The 16,479-nt window shown below is 43.2% G+C and overlaps 1 protein-coding gene across 2 annotated transcripts in view; it reads left to right on the top strand.

The window, feature by feature from the left end:
* The window catches only part of PPP2R3C (protein phosphatase 2 regulatory subunit B''gamma), a 912,006-nt gene that overhangs the window by 476,278 nt on the left and 419,249 nt on the right, over window positions 1-16,479 (top strand). For both annotated transcript variants that reach the window (XM_044074122.1, XM_044074123.1), the window contains one exon: window positions 1,154-1,286. In XM_044074122.1, the coding sequence (XP_043930057.1) occupies window positions 1,154-1,286 (133 nt within the window). The remainder of the gene's footprint in view (window positions 1-1,153; window positions 1,287-16,479) is intronic.

Raw genomic sequence — 16,479 nt, 5'->3', positions numbered from 1 at the left:
AAGATAATGTGGATAGATTTTTATTATAGCATGTTCTATAAAGAAGAATGCAGCTGAAGTCTTATTCACCTGTTGTCATAGTAACAAAAGAAAAACGACATGGTAATTAATTGTCTCTCTTATAAACTTCTGCATTAAATTGTTGGTGCCTTCTAGTAATAGAAAAGCTAGACTGAAAAAAAAACAGCATGAAACTCCCAATTTCTTTCTAGTTTGTGAGTATCAAATGTTAGCACAGTGGTGTTAAGGATTATAAGTGTGAATCTGCTTTCTTTGCTGATCAGGGACATTACCCTTTCCCAAGGTGTAGATAATTTGTAATTAACCCCCTCTACACTGGGTCTTGTCGGTCAGCTTTCCCCCACTTAAAAATTGCACTTGGAATTCTACTGCAGTATCCTTTATTCTAATTCAAGCAGAATGCAAAAGTACAACATTCGCCACCCATATTTTCAACACACATTAAATGTATCAGTTACCAGATTTAAAAAAAAATCTAGCACTTCATTGATGGATTAAATTCAGTGTCTGCAAAGTCAACCAAACTACACTGGCTGTATTGTCACATTGTCTTTGTTCTTGAATGATTGTATAACTCCTTGTTTTACCTGGTTACAAAAAAAGAAATGAGCATGTTCATATCCAAGCCCCATAATGTGCAGTGTTTTCATTTGTGTGCCTTTCCATTCTATCCATAACATCCCAAACTAGTTACAACACGTTCCTCACATCTGGGGAATACTTGCAGCTCTTAAATCACTTTGTATTTTCCTTCCCATTTGATCTTCAATTAATCTGAAGTCATCCCTTAACCTGGGTTGCCATAATAATTGGAAGAAATCCAAATTTCACAGTTGGGATGGGCAGTATGAGTTTTTGAACTTAATCCTGGTACATCAAGTGGCAGCTTTAGTTTTCAGATTTTGATATCCAAGTTTAGAATCTCTGGAAACTACAAATACAGTGTTTCTTCCAGCATTCCCTGACCTGTGTTTTCAGTCCTGGAAATTAATTACTTTGCCTTTAAATCTGCATTTTATTGTATGAGAATGTAAATCTCAAACTGAATTCCTGGACATTAGTGTCAATTTTTAAATGGAAACGTTACACTGAATGTTTTTCATCTGCTTGTTTTGATAACTTTGTCTTTCAGGATTTGGAGAATTACATATTGGAACTAATCCCTACTCTTCCACAACTGGATGGTTTAGAAAAGTCCTTCTACTCTTTCTATGTCTGCACTGCTGTTAGAAAATTCTTCTTTTTCTTAGATCCTCTAAGAACTGGTAAGATGTTCTGTTGCCTACTTTGTAGTCTTGACACATTTAAGTGCATGTTTGCAGTGCTTAACTTGTGCAGCCATTCAGTGTATTTAATATATAGAGCATAGTGTTAAAGGCACTCATTTTCCACTCAGAAGGGGGGTTTATTTCTTGTTTTTGGACACCCTCACTTTGGTGACCACCTTCCTTTTTCCATTCTGGCCTATTTATTCCACTTCTCTGTATGTGCCCAAGGATACCAGGAGTAGGGTGAGAAAGCTGAGTATCATGTCATTCCATCTATTAGAGGAGTTTAGGAGGTTTTCTCTTTGCTCCTAACTACATCTCTTTCACTGGCCATGAAGTTCAGTCTCCCATTCCGTACATTAACAGTTCCTAGATAGAATGTGCATGCAGTCCTTGGTGAGCTAATGCTCCCTGTGTTCCATGTTGCAGGAGGTGCATTGCCTGGCCTTCCCCATGTGAGGCTGACTTTTGCAGTCAGACTCAGCCATCAGCCACTCTGCCACACATTTACTCCCATATGGACAAGCTGATGTTGGACGTTCAGTCCCATCTCTCTAAGGTGAGAACCTCCAGCAGCCAAGCTGCTAATTAAACCTAGATTATCTGCCACATAATCAGAAATGCATTCCTCTATACCACAGGATTTATTTCCACTGAAACAGACTTATTTTCTTGCATTTATTAAAATTGCAGTTGTGATAGTTCTGTCATTCCATTTGTGCATCTTCTATGCCTTATAGTTCAAAAAGCTAGTTACTTTGAATATTGCACCCATTCTGCTTTTCTCTTTTAATCTTATTCTCTTTCAGGAATGCCTTGATGTAGGGAGGGTAAATTCTGACTGTGCAGTACTTTGATTAAAGATTATTATTACATGTTACATTTTTAGCTGGTGCAGTGGTGCAGAAGAATAAAACCTTAACTGTACCCGGATCTGGTTGTAACTTGGCTGTAGGATGAGCATTGCCAGAAGGTGTGGGAGTTATCTGCTGATGCCATCTTTGTTATGCAGGGGTGGGTAAAGTGGGTGAGATGACAGTCTGCATCACTATTGACACCTAGCAAAAATAGGATATTAAAACAAACAGAACATGGATCAAGAGGGGTACTTGTTCTGCCGAACAGCATGTAGTACACTAGATAGGTTTCACTGCATGCATGGAAGCATGCACATTCCTTGGAACCAAGATTCTCCTTGCTGTCCTGTAGAATGATGTCTCCATGATTACCATGTCTTGCTTTCTGTGTCCTGTGTCTTGAGATGGTGGAGAGTGGAGTGAATAGATGGATCAGCTAAGAGTTTGATAATCAGAAGGAAATTGGGTGGCCAGGATAGCAAAAACAACATAAAAAAGGTCCAATTTTCTTAACTTGGTTAAGTAGCCTACTGGTTCAAAACTCCTTTTATTGAAGCATGACAGTGGAAATAACATATTCTCTAGTTACAGAGGAAATGTTGTAGAGAATCAAACTTTGTAATACATACATGGGATAGAAGGTACTGAACTTAAGATTGTTTTTAGTACTTAGGGGAAAAAAGGAGTACAGAAAATTCATTTTGCATTAAACATTTAATCTTACATGATGCAATCTGTCTTCTTCAAACACTAGGACTATTTGCTGCAAGTTGCATTTTTCACGTCTACAAGGTTTACCAAAGCTCAAGCTCTTTCCCTTGCTGCCATAATGCACTGTGCTTTCTTTCCTCTTCAGCTCCAATTTGCAAATGGAAAAGCCTTGCAAAGTGATCTTAAGGCTGAAGTGTTTTCCATAGAGTTTTTCTGATAAATCTTTCATAGTTTGGATGGATGAGTACCTTATAATTTTAGCTTTCTTGAATATTTATTTAGGCAGTTCACAGTGATGTATTTTGGATGTAAAGTTAACTATTTTTAATATGTATACTAATTTTCCTATTTTCCTCTGTGGCTTCCAAAACTGAGCCATTTTTCTCTAGCCTTTTAAGATTATTCGTAGTTTTGCATGTTAGTACTTTTATGGTATTCAGCTTACAATTTGGGTGTGTTAAAGGAGGAATCTTTTTCCTTTGTGCAAAATATCTGTGTTTTTGTCAGCAGTTGGATGTTTGCTTGTTTTTGGATTTCTCCCTCTTGTTAGTATTGACAGGACTGTTAGTTCCTGTGCAAACACTGACAAGATTTCAGGATTCAGAATTATCAAAAATGTGGCCAAAGATCACACATCAAGACACACGAGGCATCTGTGTAATGTGCATTGGGGGTGAATTATATACTTGCTTAGTGTAAGGTATGCAAAAACCTCCAGAATTTCACCCTACAGCAGCACAGGACTATATTGATCCTGAAAGATTTCCTTTCCTCCGAAAGAAGAAAAGAGAAAAGGAAAGAGTGGATGAAGCTCAATAATGAAAGAGATTCTGACAGGGCCCCCACTTCCTCCAAGATAGCTAGAACTGATCTTTTCCAGTTAGACCAGCTCAGTTCCCATCAGTGTCAAAAGGCTATCATCCACTGGGATGTCCAAGCTGAGGATTTTTGTTACTCTGGATTCTGCTCTGAGGAAATGACTTTGGGAGCTTCCCAGAATGGGAGTTGTCTAGGTACACAGACCTGCCTCTTCTATGTCTGTGTGGTTGACTAGATTGGTGTGAAGCTGTTCTATGCATTTGGATTGGAATTGTATGAAGAACGCCTTGGTCAAAGCCCAGACTGAGTTAGGTGTTCTCGCTTCCCCATGTTCTAGGGCATCCAGAGCAGGACCCATGCCCTCCACCTCATAATTTCTTACTTGAGGCCTGGTTAAGCACTGGGAATATTGACTCTGACTTGATTTTCTTTTCATTGCTTCTACGTCAGTGAAATTGGTGGTTATTCTATTGGCAGTGACTCCTCCTGTGGTACTGGTGGCTTTGGCACACCCTTGTCAATGCTGAGGCCTAGTAGGAATCAAGTGATTCATATAGATGGGCCTAGTGCTGATGGTGACACCAACACCTTGGTGCCATTTGTGGAGCTGTCATCTGCATTCAAACCTTCCAAATTGAAGCCATCCTCCATGGTGGTATTGACACTGGTAACAGGATTTGATGCCACAGACTCTTTACCAACATCTTGGAGTTGGCTTCAGTAAGACTCTTAGCCTCTCTACCATCACTTTTGACTCTAGCAGCCGAGGTTTTGGACACAGTGCTGAGGCAATTGTCCAAACTGTTAGATCCCAGAAAGGCAGTTTTGACTTCGGCTTCACTCTGAGACATCTCTTCATTGGGGGTTTTGGGCCTATTATCGTCCTAACAAGACAGAGCACTGAAAACCCAGTGAAGATCTAGACCTTCTGTATAGGTTTCCTTATCTGAGTACCTGGACAAATCCACTCTGTGTGTTCCTAGAAAGACAATTTCCAAGAAGAGGCACTTTGACTTCCCAAATAAGTCCCCCACCACAGACATGGATTTGAATGGGAGTCTTCCCCAAAATCCCCTCCAAATGACACCATATATGGGAAGATCCTCAAGCTGATCCTGGCCCACTGACCTACCGTCCCTGAGGAGTTGTGGATAAGGCATGGTGGGGTCCTCTGTCTTGTTAGGACGATAATAGGCCCAAAACTCCCAATGAAGAGATGCCTCTCCCTGTTTTTGTCTTGGTGTTAATCTTGGTGGCTTTGAAACTGCCCGCCCCTCTTGTAAATTTGCACTTGGATACTCCTCCTGGGCCCATCTCATTTGCTCACTCAAAAAAAAAATGTATCTGCTTTTACTGTATTTGTGTTTCTTCCTACTTTATTTTGCTTTTGCGTCATCTTAAAAGTACTCAGTTGTATTTATTACTGCTTGGTGTAACTCATTCTAAGCCTTTTTGTTTAAGCACTTGGGCTTCAGACCAGTTGTTTTACATTAAGAAGGTTTGTGGTCTGCACTGTAGTGGCAGGACAGGTAGCTTACATCCTTCTAAGTTGGGAACTGCTGATTGAGGGCTCGGTGTCTGTTATTCTAAAAGTGTATTAATTCTGGTTTAAGCACTTGGGCTTCAGGCCAGTTATTTTACATTGAGGGTTTATGGTCTGCGCTCTTGTGGGAGGAGAGGCTGGACTCTGCCCTTCTGAGCTGGGAATTTCTGGTTAAAGGCTTATAGTGCCTGCATATTTGAACTGCTTCTTACTGAAATTGGTACAGCTTGTTTGCTGTAGCATAGACTAGGTCTAGGCCTGCTGAATCTAGCTTTGTTTGTATAACTTGAGCACTAATCCAGGCATTCTTTAAAGTATTCAATTGTATTTATTACTGCTTGGTAGTAACTTGATTAAAGTGTAGCTATCATTCTACGTCTTTTGGATTAAGCACTTGGGCTTCAGACTAGTTGTTTTACATTAGGAAGGTTTGTGGCCTGCACTGTGGTGGCAGGACAGGTAACTTACATCCTTCTAAGTTGGGAACTGCTGATTGAGGGCTCAGTGTCTGTTATTCTAAAAGGGTATTAGTTCTGGTTTAAGCACTTGGGCTTCAGGCCAGTTACTTTACATTAAGAAGGTTCGTGGTCTGCACTCTTGTGGGAGGAGAGGCTGGACTCTGCCCTTCTGAGCTGGGAATTTCTGGTTAAAGGCTTATAGTGCCTGCATATTTGAACTGTTTCTGTACTGAAATTGGTACACCTTGTTTGCTGTAGCATAGACTAGATCCAGGCCTGCTGAATCTAGCTTTGTTTGTATGCTTGTTGTTTGTTTGCTTGTTATTTCCCTGAAACGCTAATTCCACCTAAAACGCGGCTTTTCAGCGCTTCTGTGGATCCCTAGTGATATCTGCATTGCTTACTGTACTTATTTTCTTGTTTCACTTGAATGAAAGTTACTGTTTGTCGTTTTTGCATTTAAGTTACCTGTAGCACATTGCATTTAAGTTACCTGGCACTTGCTCACTAAAGTGATTATATAGGTCAGCACTAAAAAATTAAAAGCACTGCACCCTCACAAACTCCCCTTGAGTACCTTGTTCCCCATTGGCCCTTTTTTTTTCAATTATAAAGGAATTCCCAATACTATTCTAGCATGTCCAAAGGTCAGTTGTCAATCTCCTCTCCGGTCCAGCTGGTGAATCTGGGAATCTTGAGGCAATGTTACAACTGCCTCATGTACACAAACCACCCTCTCCTCCTCCCAACAAATTCCAACACATGTGAGAGATGCAACCATATAGCCAAACTGGAGGCTAAGCTCTCTCAACTCAGTACTGGCGTAACCAGTCAGGAGGAGAAGGAAACCACACTCACTACAATTCCAGTCTCACATAGACCTATCACAACAGCAAACCAAACACATAAATACACAAAAACATACTCGGAGCTCTAAATAAAAATCTGCCTAAGCAGCAGAGACCTCCAAAGTAGACACCCAACCAACCGCTACCCCAAAACAAAACACGTGCAACACATAGTTCACAAAGCCAGTGTGCCAAACAGTCACAGCCCTTAAGGCTAAACAACACACCTGATACACTTGTAATAGGTGACTCTATCGTCAGGCACACTAACGTCCCGCTCACCAGGCTGAACAAGGAGAAGGTCACGGTGAGCTGCCTGTCGGGCGTTAGGATCCGCCACATAACACAAGCACTCAGGTCACTCCAAGGCAAGTACAAATATGACTCAGTCATTGTCCATGCTGGTGTGAATGACCTGAGACGTACCTCCCTGGACTACATGAAAAGAGACATAGAGGAGCTCTCTGAGCATGTAGCCCAGGCCGGTATGACCCTGACCTTGAGTAGCATCTTACCTCCACCAAGAATGATGCCACAATATGAAGACAAGATGATCAATTTCAGCAATTTGCTTAAGTATTGGTGTCATTCAAAGGGGTTCCAATGCCTGTCAGCCTGGGATGACATGCTCGACAAGCCACGATGCTTCGCTAGGGATGGCTTACACCTATCACCCCTGGGCTTTCGGATATTGGCAAAGGCTCTTGCTACCCCCATAGTGCGTTTTTTAGGCAAGGCTCAAAAGACAAACCCATCTCCATAGTTATCACAAGGGGTAAGAAACTAAGACTAATGCTACTCAATGCCAGAAGTCTAAACCTCAAGATGCATGCACTCGAAACTCTCCTTAGCATGGAGAACATCGATATCTGTGCAGTAACAGAAACCTGGTTCAAGGCTCCCGAGAGCACCCCAGCACTACCAGGTTATACCTCATACCATGCTTTTCGGCCCCAAAACTTGGAACGAACCACAAAAGGAGGGGGAGTATCAATATTCATCAAAGATAGCCACACCTCCAGGTTGGTGGCACAGCACGAAGCATCAGAGACTATCCATGTGCAACTAACAGTGGGTAAAACTGCCTTCCAGTTTATACCCTGCTACAGACCACCCTCCCAAACCCAGGAACTCCACTCGGCCTTCCTGAGAACACTGGAAAATATGAAGGTATCTCCAAACACCATTATATTGGGTGACTTCAACTACCCAAACATAGACTGGGAGCATTACTCTAGCTCCAACACCCTAGCCCAAAGGTTCCTAGAATTTATAAACTCAAATGCTATGGAACAACTTGTTACCACTCCTACAAGAGGGGAAAACATACTGGACCTGATCATCACCAACATGGGGACTCTATGCTCCAGACCAGAAGTGTATCCCTCACTGGTAAGATCAGACCATAAACTAATCTCACTGGATATTCACATCCCGACCCCACCCCCTGCCCAGAAAACCACAGGGAAAAACTTCTCTAAAGCAAATTTCACACTCCTCAAAACCGAGGTGGAATCCTTCAAAGCCCCGGGCCTGTGGAAAATATGGCCCAGACCACAGAATCCTTTATAAACACATTCTATGAACACCTTCAGGAATGCATGGATCATGCAATCCCAAATAAAACCAAGATCCAATCCTCCAAAGGCAGACGTCCTGTCTGGTGGACCCCAGCCATAAACAAACTATACAATAGAAGGAGGAAGCTACTACATGATAGAGCAAAATCCCAAAAAGGGAAGGCATATCTGATCAGTATTAGCAAAAAACTACGGGCACTCATAAAATCGTCTAAGGCCAGCTTTGAGAGAAAAATTGCACAGGACACTAAGGATAATCATAAGGCTTTCTTTAGTTATGTTAGGAACCTGGGTGGGAATTCCCAGATATGCTCAGAATTAGTCCAAAATGACAAAAAATACACCGAACCCACAGACATTGCCAACATCCTAGCTGACAGTTTCAGTGCAAACTTCTCCCCCCCCTCCCCACCAAAAGGGCAAATATCTATCCCAGCAGAGTGCTGCCCCCCTGACATCTCAGATGCTCAGGTAGGAGCCGCCCTCTCCAAAGCAAAAAACACAGCATCAATGGGACCAGACAGTGTCCCGGGCTGCATCCTACATGAACTCCAAGAAGAGCTAAACCCAAACATAAAACTACTGTTCAATCTCAGCCTTATTGCAGGATATGTACCCAAAGAGTGGCGTACAGCAACAGTGGCGCCTCAACGGATCCTGGAAACTATCACCCCATAAGCCTGACTAGATTGGTCTGCAAAGCTATGGAAAGGATCATCATGGACCTTATAAATAAAGATATTGGGGACCTACAGACACTGGATCCTACCCAGTTCGGCTTTGTTAAGGGCAGATCCTGCCTGTTAAATCTGGTCGATTTCTTTGAAATAGTCACCAAGGCCATTGACGAGGGGAAGGTGGTTCACACAACCTACCTGGACCTTGCAAAAGTCTTCGATACAATACCCCACTCTGGCATTATAGATAAGCTCACCAGCTTAAATATAAACCCCTATGTCACTAGATGGGTTGCAAACTGGCTCAAGGACAGAACCCAGATGGTTAGAATTGCTGGAGCCTTGTTAGACTCCAAACCAATTGCAAGTGGTGTCCCACAAGGCTCAGTCCTGGGACCTCTCTTGTTCGGTATATATTTCTCAGAGGTACAGGCCAACGCGGAAGGACTGTGGCTGACCAAGTTCACAGATGACTGCAAACTGGGTGCCAAATTCGACTCTCCAGCCGACACAAGCATCCTCCAAAAGGGCCTCATAGAAACAGACAACTGGTGCCAGAGCCATGGCCTCAAGCTAAACGCCAAAAAGTGTATAGTCATCCCCTTTGGCAAAAACAAAGTGCCCACAAATTACCATATAAGTGGTAATCCATTAAGTACGGAAGAAGTAATTAGGGACCTGGGGACCCAAGTTGATAGCAATCTCTCATTTGACAACCACATGGCCAAAGTGGTTAGAAAAGCATTTTATATAGCCCACCTAATCATGAAGGGATTCACATCTAGATCAGGGGAGGTCATCGTGCCTCTTTACTCATCCCTCATCAGGCCCATAATTGAGTACAATGCCCCTTTTGGGATGTACCTTACCAGACACCTGCAGCAACTGGAAAGACCCCAAAAGTACCTCACCAAGAGGGTCAAAGGGCTCAAACAGATGCCATATGCTGCCCGGTTAAAGAAACTCCAGCTGTACTCAGTGGCATACCACCTGCTCAGAGGCGATCTGTGCCTGACGTATAAAGCCATGTCCAACCCGGAATTAATGGACATGCTGCACCTCAGAAAATCCAAATCCCATCGAGCTACGCGCTCGAGAGACGTGAACCTCAGGACTGAAATAAATGGGACATGCTGGAGGGACAGATTCATAACCCAGAGGCTCCCTTCACTCTGGAATAAAATCCTAGTCCAGGTTAGGCAGAGTCCCTCATTGACTCTCTTCAAGAGGAATCTTGATGAGTGGATGGGGGATCGTAGGTTTACCCCGGTTATCACTTCTGTGTCACTGTTAGACAGAGGCACAGGATACTAACCTCAAAAAAGTGCATAGCAAAATTAATTTAAAATGGGTGGCGAAAGCCAAACACACTCTGGCTAGGCTTATAAATGCCCTAGGGCAGATAGCCTAGTATGAACCTATGAACCTTATAATGTTGAGTCTGTCCTCAGGAAACAGGGCAAAATCCACTGGCCATCCAGTGACATCCAAACATGGAGTAAATGTCACCTTGCAGATTGCATTGTGATGGCAGCCACCAGCAAAAGGAGCCCTTTGATCCATCCCCCAGATAAGGATTCTTGGGCTATGGATCATATGGGGAAGTGCAGAGATGCACCAGGCACTTTTGTATCAGGGCTGTTAATTACCTCATGCATAATACTCATTTCAACTTGAGCTAGTGGAAAAGAAACTGCACAAGAGGAAGATGCCACACAGCACTGTACTCCACAAGTGATAACAGTATTAAGCATTACATCTCTCTCCATGAGGCTAATGCACAGTGCAGCTGATGGAACAATGAGAACATGTAGAATAGGCCATCTTCTGTGTGTTTCATTGTTGCAGTCCTGACTATTGGGCTTTCCTGCAGTGAAAGCCCTCATCCGGCCTGACTTCCAAAGAAAAATTTTTCCAGCTCCCAAGCTGGCAGATACTCTGACTGACATCAGTATGCTCGGGTATGAAGGTAGCCAGCTTACTTTATTATACCAGTCTTTTCTTGGCATGAACTCGAAGCAGTATTCAAGTGCATTGGTTGGTCTGTACCAGAGAGAAGTGTCATTGGACAGATAAGTACCCCGTTGGGGATCTTTTTTCTTTCCTTTCTTTATGTCAGGTAAAGTTAGTAACTGTCTCTGTTGTGGAAAGCAGATCCCACACAGAGACTTAATTCACTTTTTGTTTCTTAATAAGGTCCAGACCAAGCCGTGGCTAGTTGTCACTTTTGTGCACATTTTAATGCTAGAACTATAAGGCGAAGGACTGAATTTCTTGCAAAGTTCTTTAGCCAACAGTCTGTTCCTTCATCTTCTATGGCATCCAGTTGTTTTGAATTTAAACAATCTAAGTTTAAGGAAGAAAAACAAAAGCTTAGGCCTTTGGATGACAGTCCTTCACTGCCTGCCTCTCCTTCCAGGTTTGTTATTGGTGGGGCACCTTTGCAGCCACCTTCTTTTCCTGAACCAGTGACTCAGGCCTCTGTTGCGACCCTTTCGGAATCCAACACACAAGCCTTTAACACTGGCTTGTCAGTTGGGTCCATGACCGCTCAGCAGACCTCTGCTCCGAGGAGCGTGCACCACCTGTATACTCTGTTACTAGGCCATGGCCCACTCCAGCTTTGGTGTATATTCATCACTCTCAAGAGACAGGCAACAGGGCTTTGGATGCCCTTAGGTCTCAAGAGACAGGCAACAGGGCATTGGATGCTCTTAGGCCTAAGGCCTTAGCCACTCCTAGAAAACCTCTGTATCCAGGCCTTCAGTTAGGCCTTCTGGCATCACTTCACAGGGATCCCAGCAGGATCTTATTAGACTAGCTGAAGACTTGCTTTGCATTGTCAGATCAAGGCAAGCTGTTTCCCCTGGGAAAAGAAAAAAAGTATTTATTTGTTTTATTTATTTTAAATTTGTTTACCGGGAAAGTCCAACTGGCCAGACTGCCCATTTTCAGTGGAGGCCTGGGGAGAAAAGCTCCATTATTAACAGTACAATATAATAAAAAAAAATAGGAAACATAAATTTAACAGTAAAAAGAGATAATTCTCCAGATATTTACCAGGATCCCCTCATGTCTAAGGATGGCTGTGACCTACAGGACTCTGGGTCTGAGGAGGGCCCTTCCTACACATCCAATGAAGACTCTGATTCAAAAGAAATCCTTCTTTCTGCCCCCCCCCCCCCCAAGGATTTCACTTTTGGAGAAACCCTCCATGTCATGAGACAAATTTCCAGTGGGAGGCTCAAGACTACCCACAGGCAAAGAAGAGAGTTAAGGAGTTCCTGGACTTACCCGAACATAAACCATTGGCTATTTCACCCATTCTGGAAGTGGTGAAGAATGTCTTCAAGGAATCTTCTTGAAAACCTGATTCCCTCCCACCTGCCCCAAGAAAACCAGACAGGTTTTACAGGTTCCTATTATATGATCGAAGACGCTTTCCTTCAAATGTGTCTTGATCGAACTTGAAAGCACGAAACAGCAAAATGGCATGTAAGCGATTTCTTTCCTTGGGTAAGAAATCGCTTGGCCGCCTCTGTTACTTTGCAATTTTTGTCACTGTAGTGCGATCTCAGAGTTGGTATATTTAAGTAGGGGGGTTGTGAGGGGTTTTAAAGTTTTTATTTATTTATTTTTTTGTGGATCAACAATTTTTTTCTCTTGGAAAAACATTGCTGTTAAGTGTTCAGGATTGTAAGTTTTTGCTTATATGGGGTTGATAAATCAGCATTCGCTGATTTAATATAGACCCGGTTTTACAGGGTTCAGAATTCCCATAACTGTCTTTACAGAAACCCTACTGCTGACCCTGAAGTGATCACACCAGGACCTAAAGGAGCCAAAGCCTGTTCTTCCAGGAATCCCCTTCCCACAGAGAGAGAGCAGGGCCCCTGACAGGTTTGGCAAAAAGATTTATACTTCTGTCACTCTCACCATGAAGGGTCCTCAACTGCCAGTTTCATATGATTAAGTATCAATAGAGTATCTTGGAGCAACTCAAACAAAAGGTTTCCACCCTTGAAGATAAAAACCTTTCCAAATAGTTGTCAGACCGCTGTCATTTTAGTGATCAAGTAGCTAAGCATTCTCTTTATTGTGGTTAAGATGCCATGGAAGCATCTTGCAGAGCTGCTACCACTGGATCTGTTATTAGAAGGCATGCTTGGCTCCAAGAACAAGCTCTTCTAGACTATGTTAAGTCTAATCTGCTGATTGCCCCCTTGATAAAGATGTTCTGTTTGGCCCAAAAGCAGAAGAATTCTTAAAAAGATGGAAGACAGGGCAAAGTCTATGCAGACAGTGAACGATTTCCTCCAGGTACAACCTCCCAGGCTTAGTAGAAATTTTCCTGCCAAATACCGGTCCTTTCCCTCCCAGCCTAGGAGTATGCAGAGAAAGCCCAAAGGGATAGGCTACACAGACAGAGGCAACTACTGCAAAAAGGCAGACAGTGGATCTCAGAAACACCAAGACAAGAGAGTTCTAGACCCCAGGCCATATCCAGAGAGAAACAGTGATTCATCCACCCCTCTACCAACCCCCCACCATAAAGCTAGGAGGAATGCTATCTGTTTTCTTTCATTCCTGGACCCTCATCACCACAGTTCTAGACATTATTGCAAATGGCTACAAGCTCACTTTCAAAGAGCATTTACAATAATCAAGTTCAAATTCTATGCTCACAAGGAGCAGTATTGCCAGTTCTTCCTCCTCAACATGAAATGGTATTCTATTCCAGATTCTCCCTGGTTCCCAGAAAGGAAGACTGTTGATGCCCCATCCTGGATCTGTCCAGTCTCAATCAGTTCCTCCTGGTGCCCAAGTTCAAGATGTTAACATTCCAAAAGCTCCAGCCCATGATTTCCCCCCAGGACTTCATGGTCTCTCTAGACCTAAAAAATGCCTATCTTCACATTCCTATTCAGAAATCACACACAAAATTTCTATGCTTCAGAGCAGAATCCAGTCACTATCAATTTTCTGCTCTGCCCTTTGGCTTATCTACCACACCAAGGGTGTTCACAAAGTGCCTTGCACCAGTAGTAGCCTTCTGCAGGACTAGGGGAATCCAAATCTGTCCCTACCTAGACAACTGCCACAAATCAGACGAAACTCCTCAAGGGCCTCGGACACACCCAGAACCTCCTCTCCTCTCTGGGGTTCACAGTGAACCTTCAGAAGTCCAATACATCACCAACAAAAAGTACTATTTTCCTGGGGGCACTTCTGGACTTCTCTCTCCAGAGAGCATTCCTCCCTCCAGAAAAAGTCTTCTTTCTGACAGATTACTTCCAAAGGATCCAACTGAGGAACTGCATCACAGCAAGGGCATTCCTACAAGCCCTGGTATACATGGCTTCATGTATCATTACGGTCCCCCTTGCCAGACTACATATGAGGAAGCTCCAGTGCTACCTCAATAATTTATGGTGTCAGAGTTGTCCATCCCTAGAAATAGAGATTCCCTTGATCCCTTGCCTCAAACAGGAGTTGGCATGGTGGGTGCAAGCTTGCTTCCAGAATCAGGACCTCCCCTTCAAATTCAGTCCTCAGAACCACAGATGCTTCAGAGACCACCTTGAAGGCTCATTTCCAGAACCTGCAAACCCATGGAAGGTGGAATCTCAGCAACAAGGACAGACACATCAACTGGAAAGAACTCACGGCTGTACAAAAGGGCCTGATACCCTTCAAGGAAAAATGGACACCAGGCATTCTGTTAATAAGGATAGACAATACCACAGTAATATGATACATAAACAGATATGGAGGAACACATTCTTACCCCCTGTGCCTTCTAGCAATGAAAATCTGGGCCAAAATGCTCTGGCAGACCATCTCATCAGAAATCCCCCCCATACCCCTCCTACCTCAAGTCCTTCTCAAAATAAGGGAAGAGGGCCCAAGAGCAATACTGATAGCTCCAGACGGGCCCAGACAACATATCCTTAGGCTCATTCCTCCCTCTTTTCAGCTTTGAGAATCTTCCCAATAGTCAGGACTGCAACAGTGAAACATGAAGAACTTACTACAGTTGTGTACAGTTACCATAGATGTAGATATTTGAGTGTATTCACTGTTGCTTTCCCTCCCTCCTACCCCCTTGGCCTATAATGTAGGCTTCTTTCTGTCTGTGCAGTTCAGCCAAGGAACCCTTCCTTGGTTTTCTTTCTCTGTCATGAAAATACTGGTATCATGACACAGGTTGGCTACCTTTATACCTGAATGTACTGACGTCCATCAGGGCATCCGCCGGCCTGGGAGACAGAAATATTGTTCTCTGGTATTTGGGCCAGCCAAGACCTTTCACAGCAGGAAATCCAAATAGTCAAGACTGTAAGAGTGAATACACTTGAGCATTTACATTTATGGTAACTGTAGGCAGGCCTGGTGTGGACTGTATAGATTTTGTGGAGAACTTCAAGCATTCTTTCTTGATGCTCCATTTAACAGATCCTCACCTTTCAGACCTCAAATGAAAGAGAAATTACTCGAGTAAGCAAGTTGGAATATGCTCACAAATGTTGGGCTAATGTTCTCACTTCTAAATAGACCTTTGCTAGGAACTAGAAGAATATTAAGAACTTGTGCATTTACAAACCCCAACAAGTGCCATTTGGGCAAGATTTGGACAGGCATTCCACAAGGTAGTCAGAGTTTTTCCAAGTGGACACTACTGTAGAGGCAGAAGTATTCCACAAAATCTGAAATTCCATAGACTCCCCCTGTGAATTAGCCACAGCATCCCTGGGGACTTCCTGAATTTCCATTTCTGGAGGCTGGCAAAATTCAAACCTCCCTTATTCTGACAGCGTGACTGGCCATCAAGCAGAATAGATGGATCAGGGAGATAATTTCCAGAAGTATTACAATCCCATTTATATACCCTACACAGCTGACCACCCTTCCTCATCAGATGTCCAAACCTGTCGGAAGAAGGCAGCAAGACAAGAGGTTGCAGACCTCCTCAAAAATCCCATCAGACCTGAAAGGGTCCAACAATTGTCCCAGATTTTATTTTAGCCCCCAGAAAGACAGAGGACCTTAGGTTGGCTGTGGATCATAGTGGCTTACATTCATATATGCAGCAAACCAAGTTCTAGGTGACCATGGTGCAGTCAATCCTTCCTTGCTTTCATGAGGGAAACTGTATGTGTTGTTTGGATGTCTAGGACACCTGATGCCCATTCTGCATGACAGGGTGAGAGACAGTCATTATCAGTTCTGAACTCTCCTATCTGTTAGTGTTTTCAGAAGACAAACAACACCACAAACTTAGGAAAGAACCAAGCAGGTAGCAACGCTGACTGCAACCATAAAATAAAAAGCTGCTTTATTAATCCAGTAAAAAGTAGACCTACTTTTTACTGGATTAATAAAGCAGCTTTTTATTTTATGGTTGCAGTCAGCGTTGCTACCTGCTTGGTTCTTTCCTAAGTTTGTGGCTCTCCTATCTGTTCTCACCACAGCCCCCAGATTGTTCACCGAATGCAAGTTGCCATTAGCAGTTCACCTGAGATTGCACAGGATCAGAGTGTTCCCATTCTAGTTAACTGGCTCCTAGTCATACCCACAGAGGAGTAACTGACTGAAGCAGGAGACTGTTTACTTTAGCTTTTTTTCTGACTATTGGTGACTACTGTGACTGTGAAGTCCCATTTGAGCTGTCACAAATACATGTTTCCATAGGCTAC

The sequence above is a fragment of the Protopterus annectens genome, chromosome 6.part0, assembly GCF_019279795.1.
Source record: "Protopterus annectens isolate FY-2018-M chromosome 6.part0, PAN1.0, whole genome shotgun sequence".
Taxonomy (NCBI): domain Eukaryota; kingdom Metazoa; phylum Chordata; order Ceratodontiformes; family Protopteridae; genus Protopterus; species Protopterus annectens.
The sequence above is the reverse complement of the archived record's forward strand: the minus strand, read 5'-3'. Positions and strand labels throughout refer to the sequence as shown.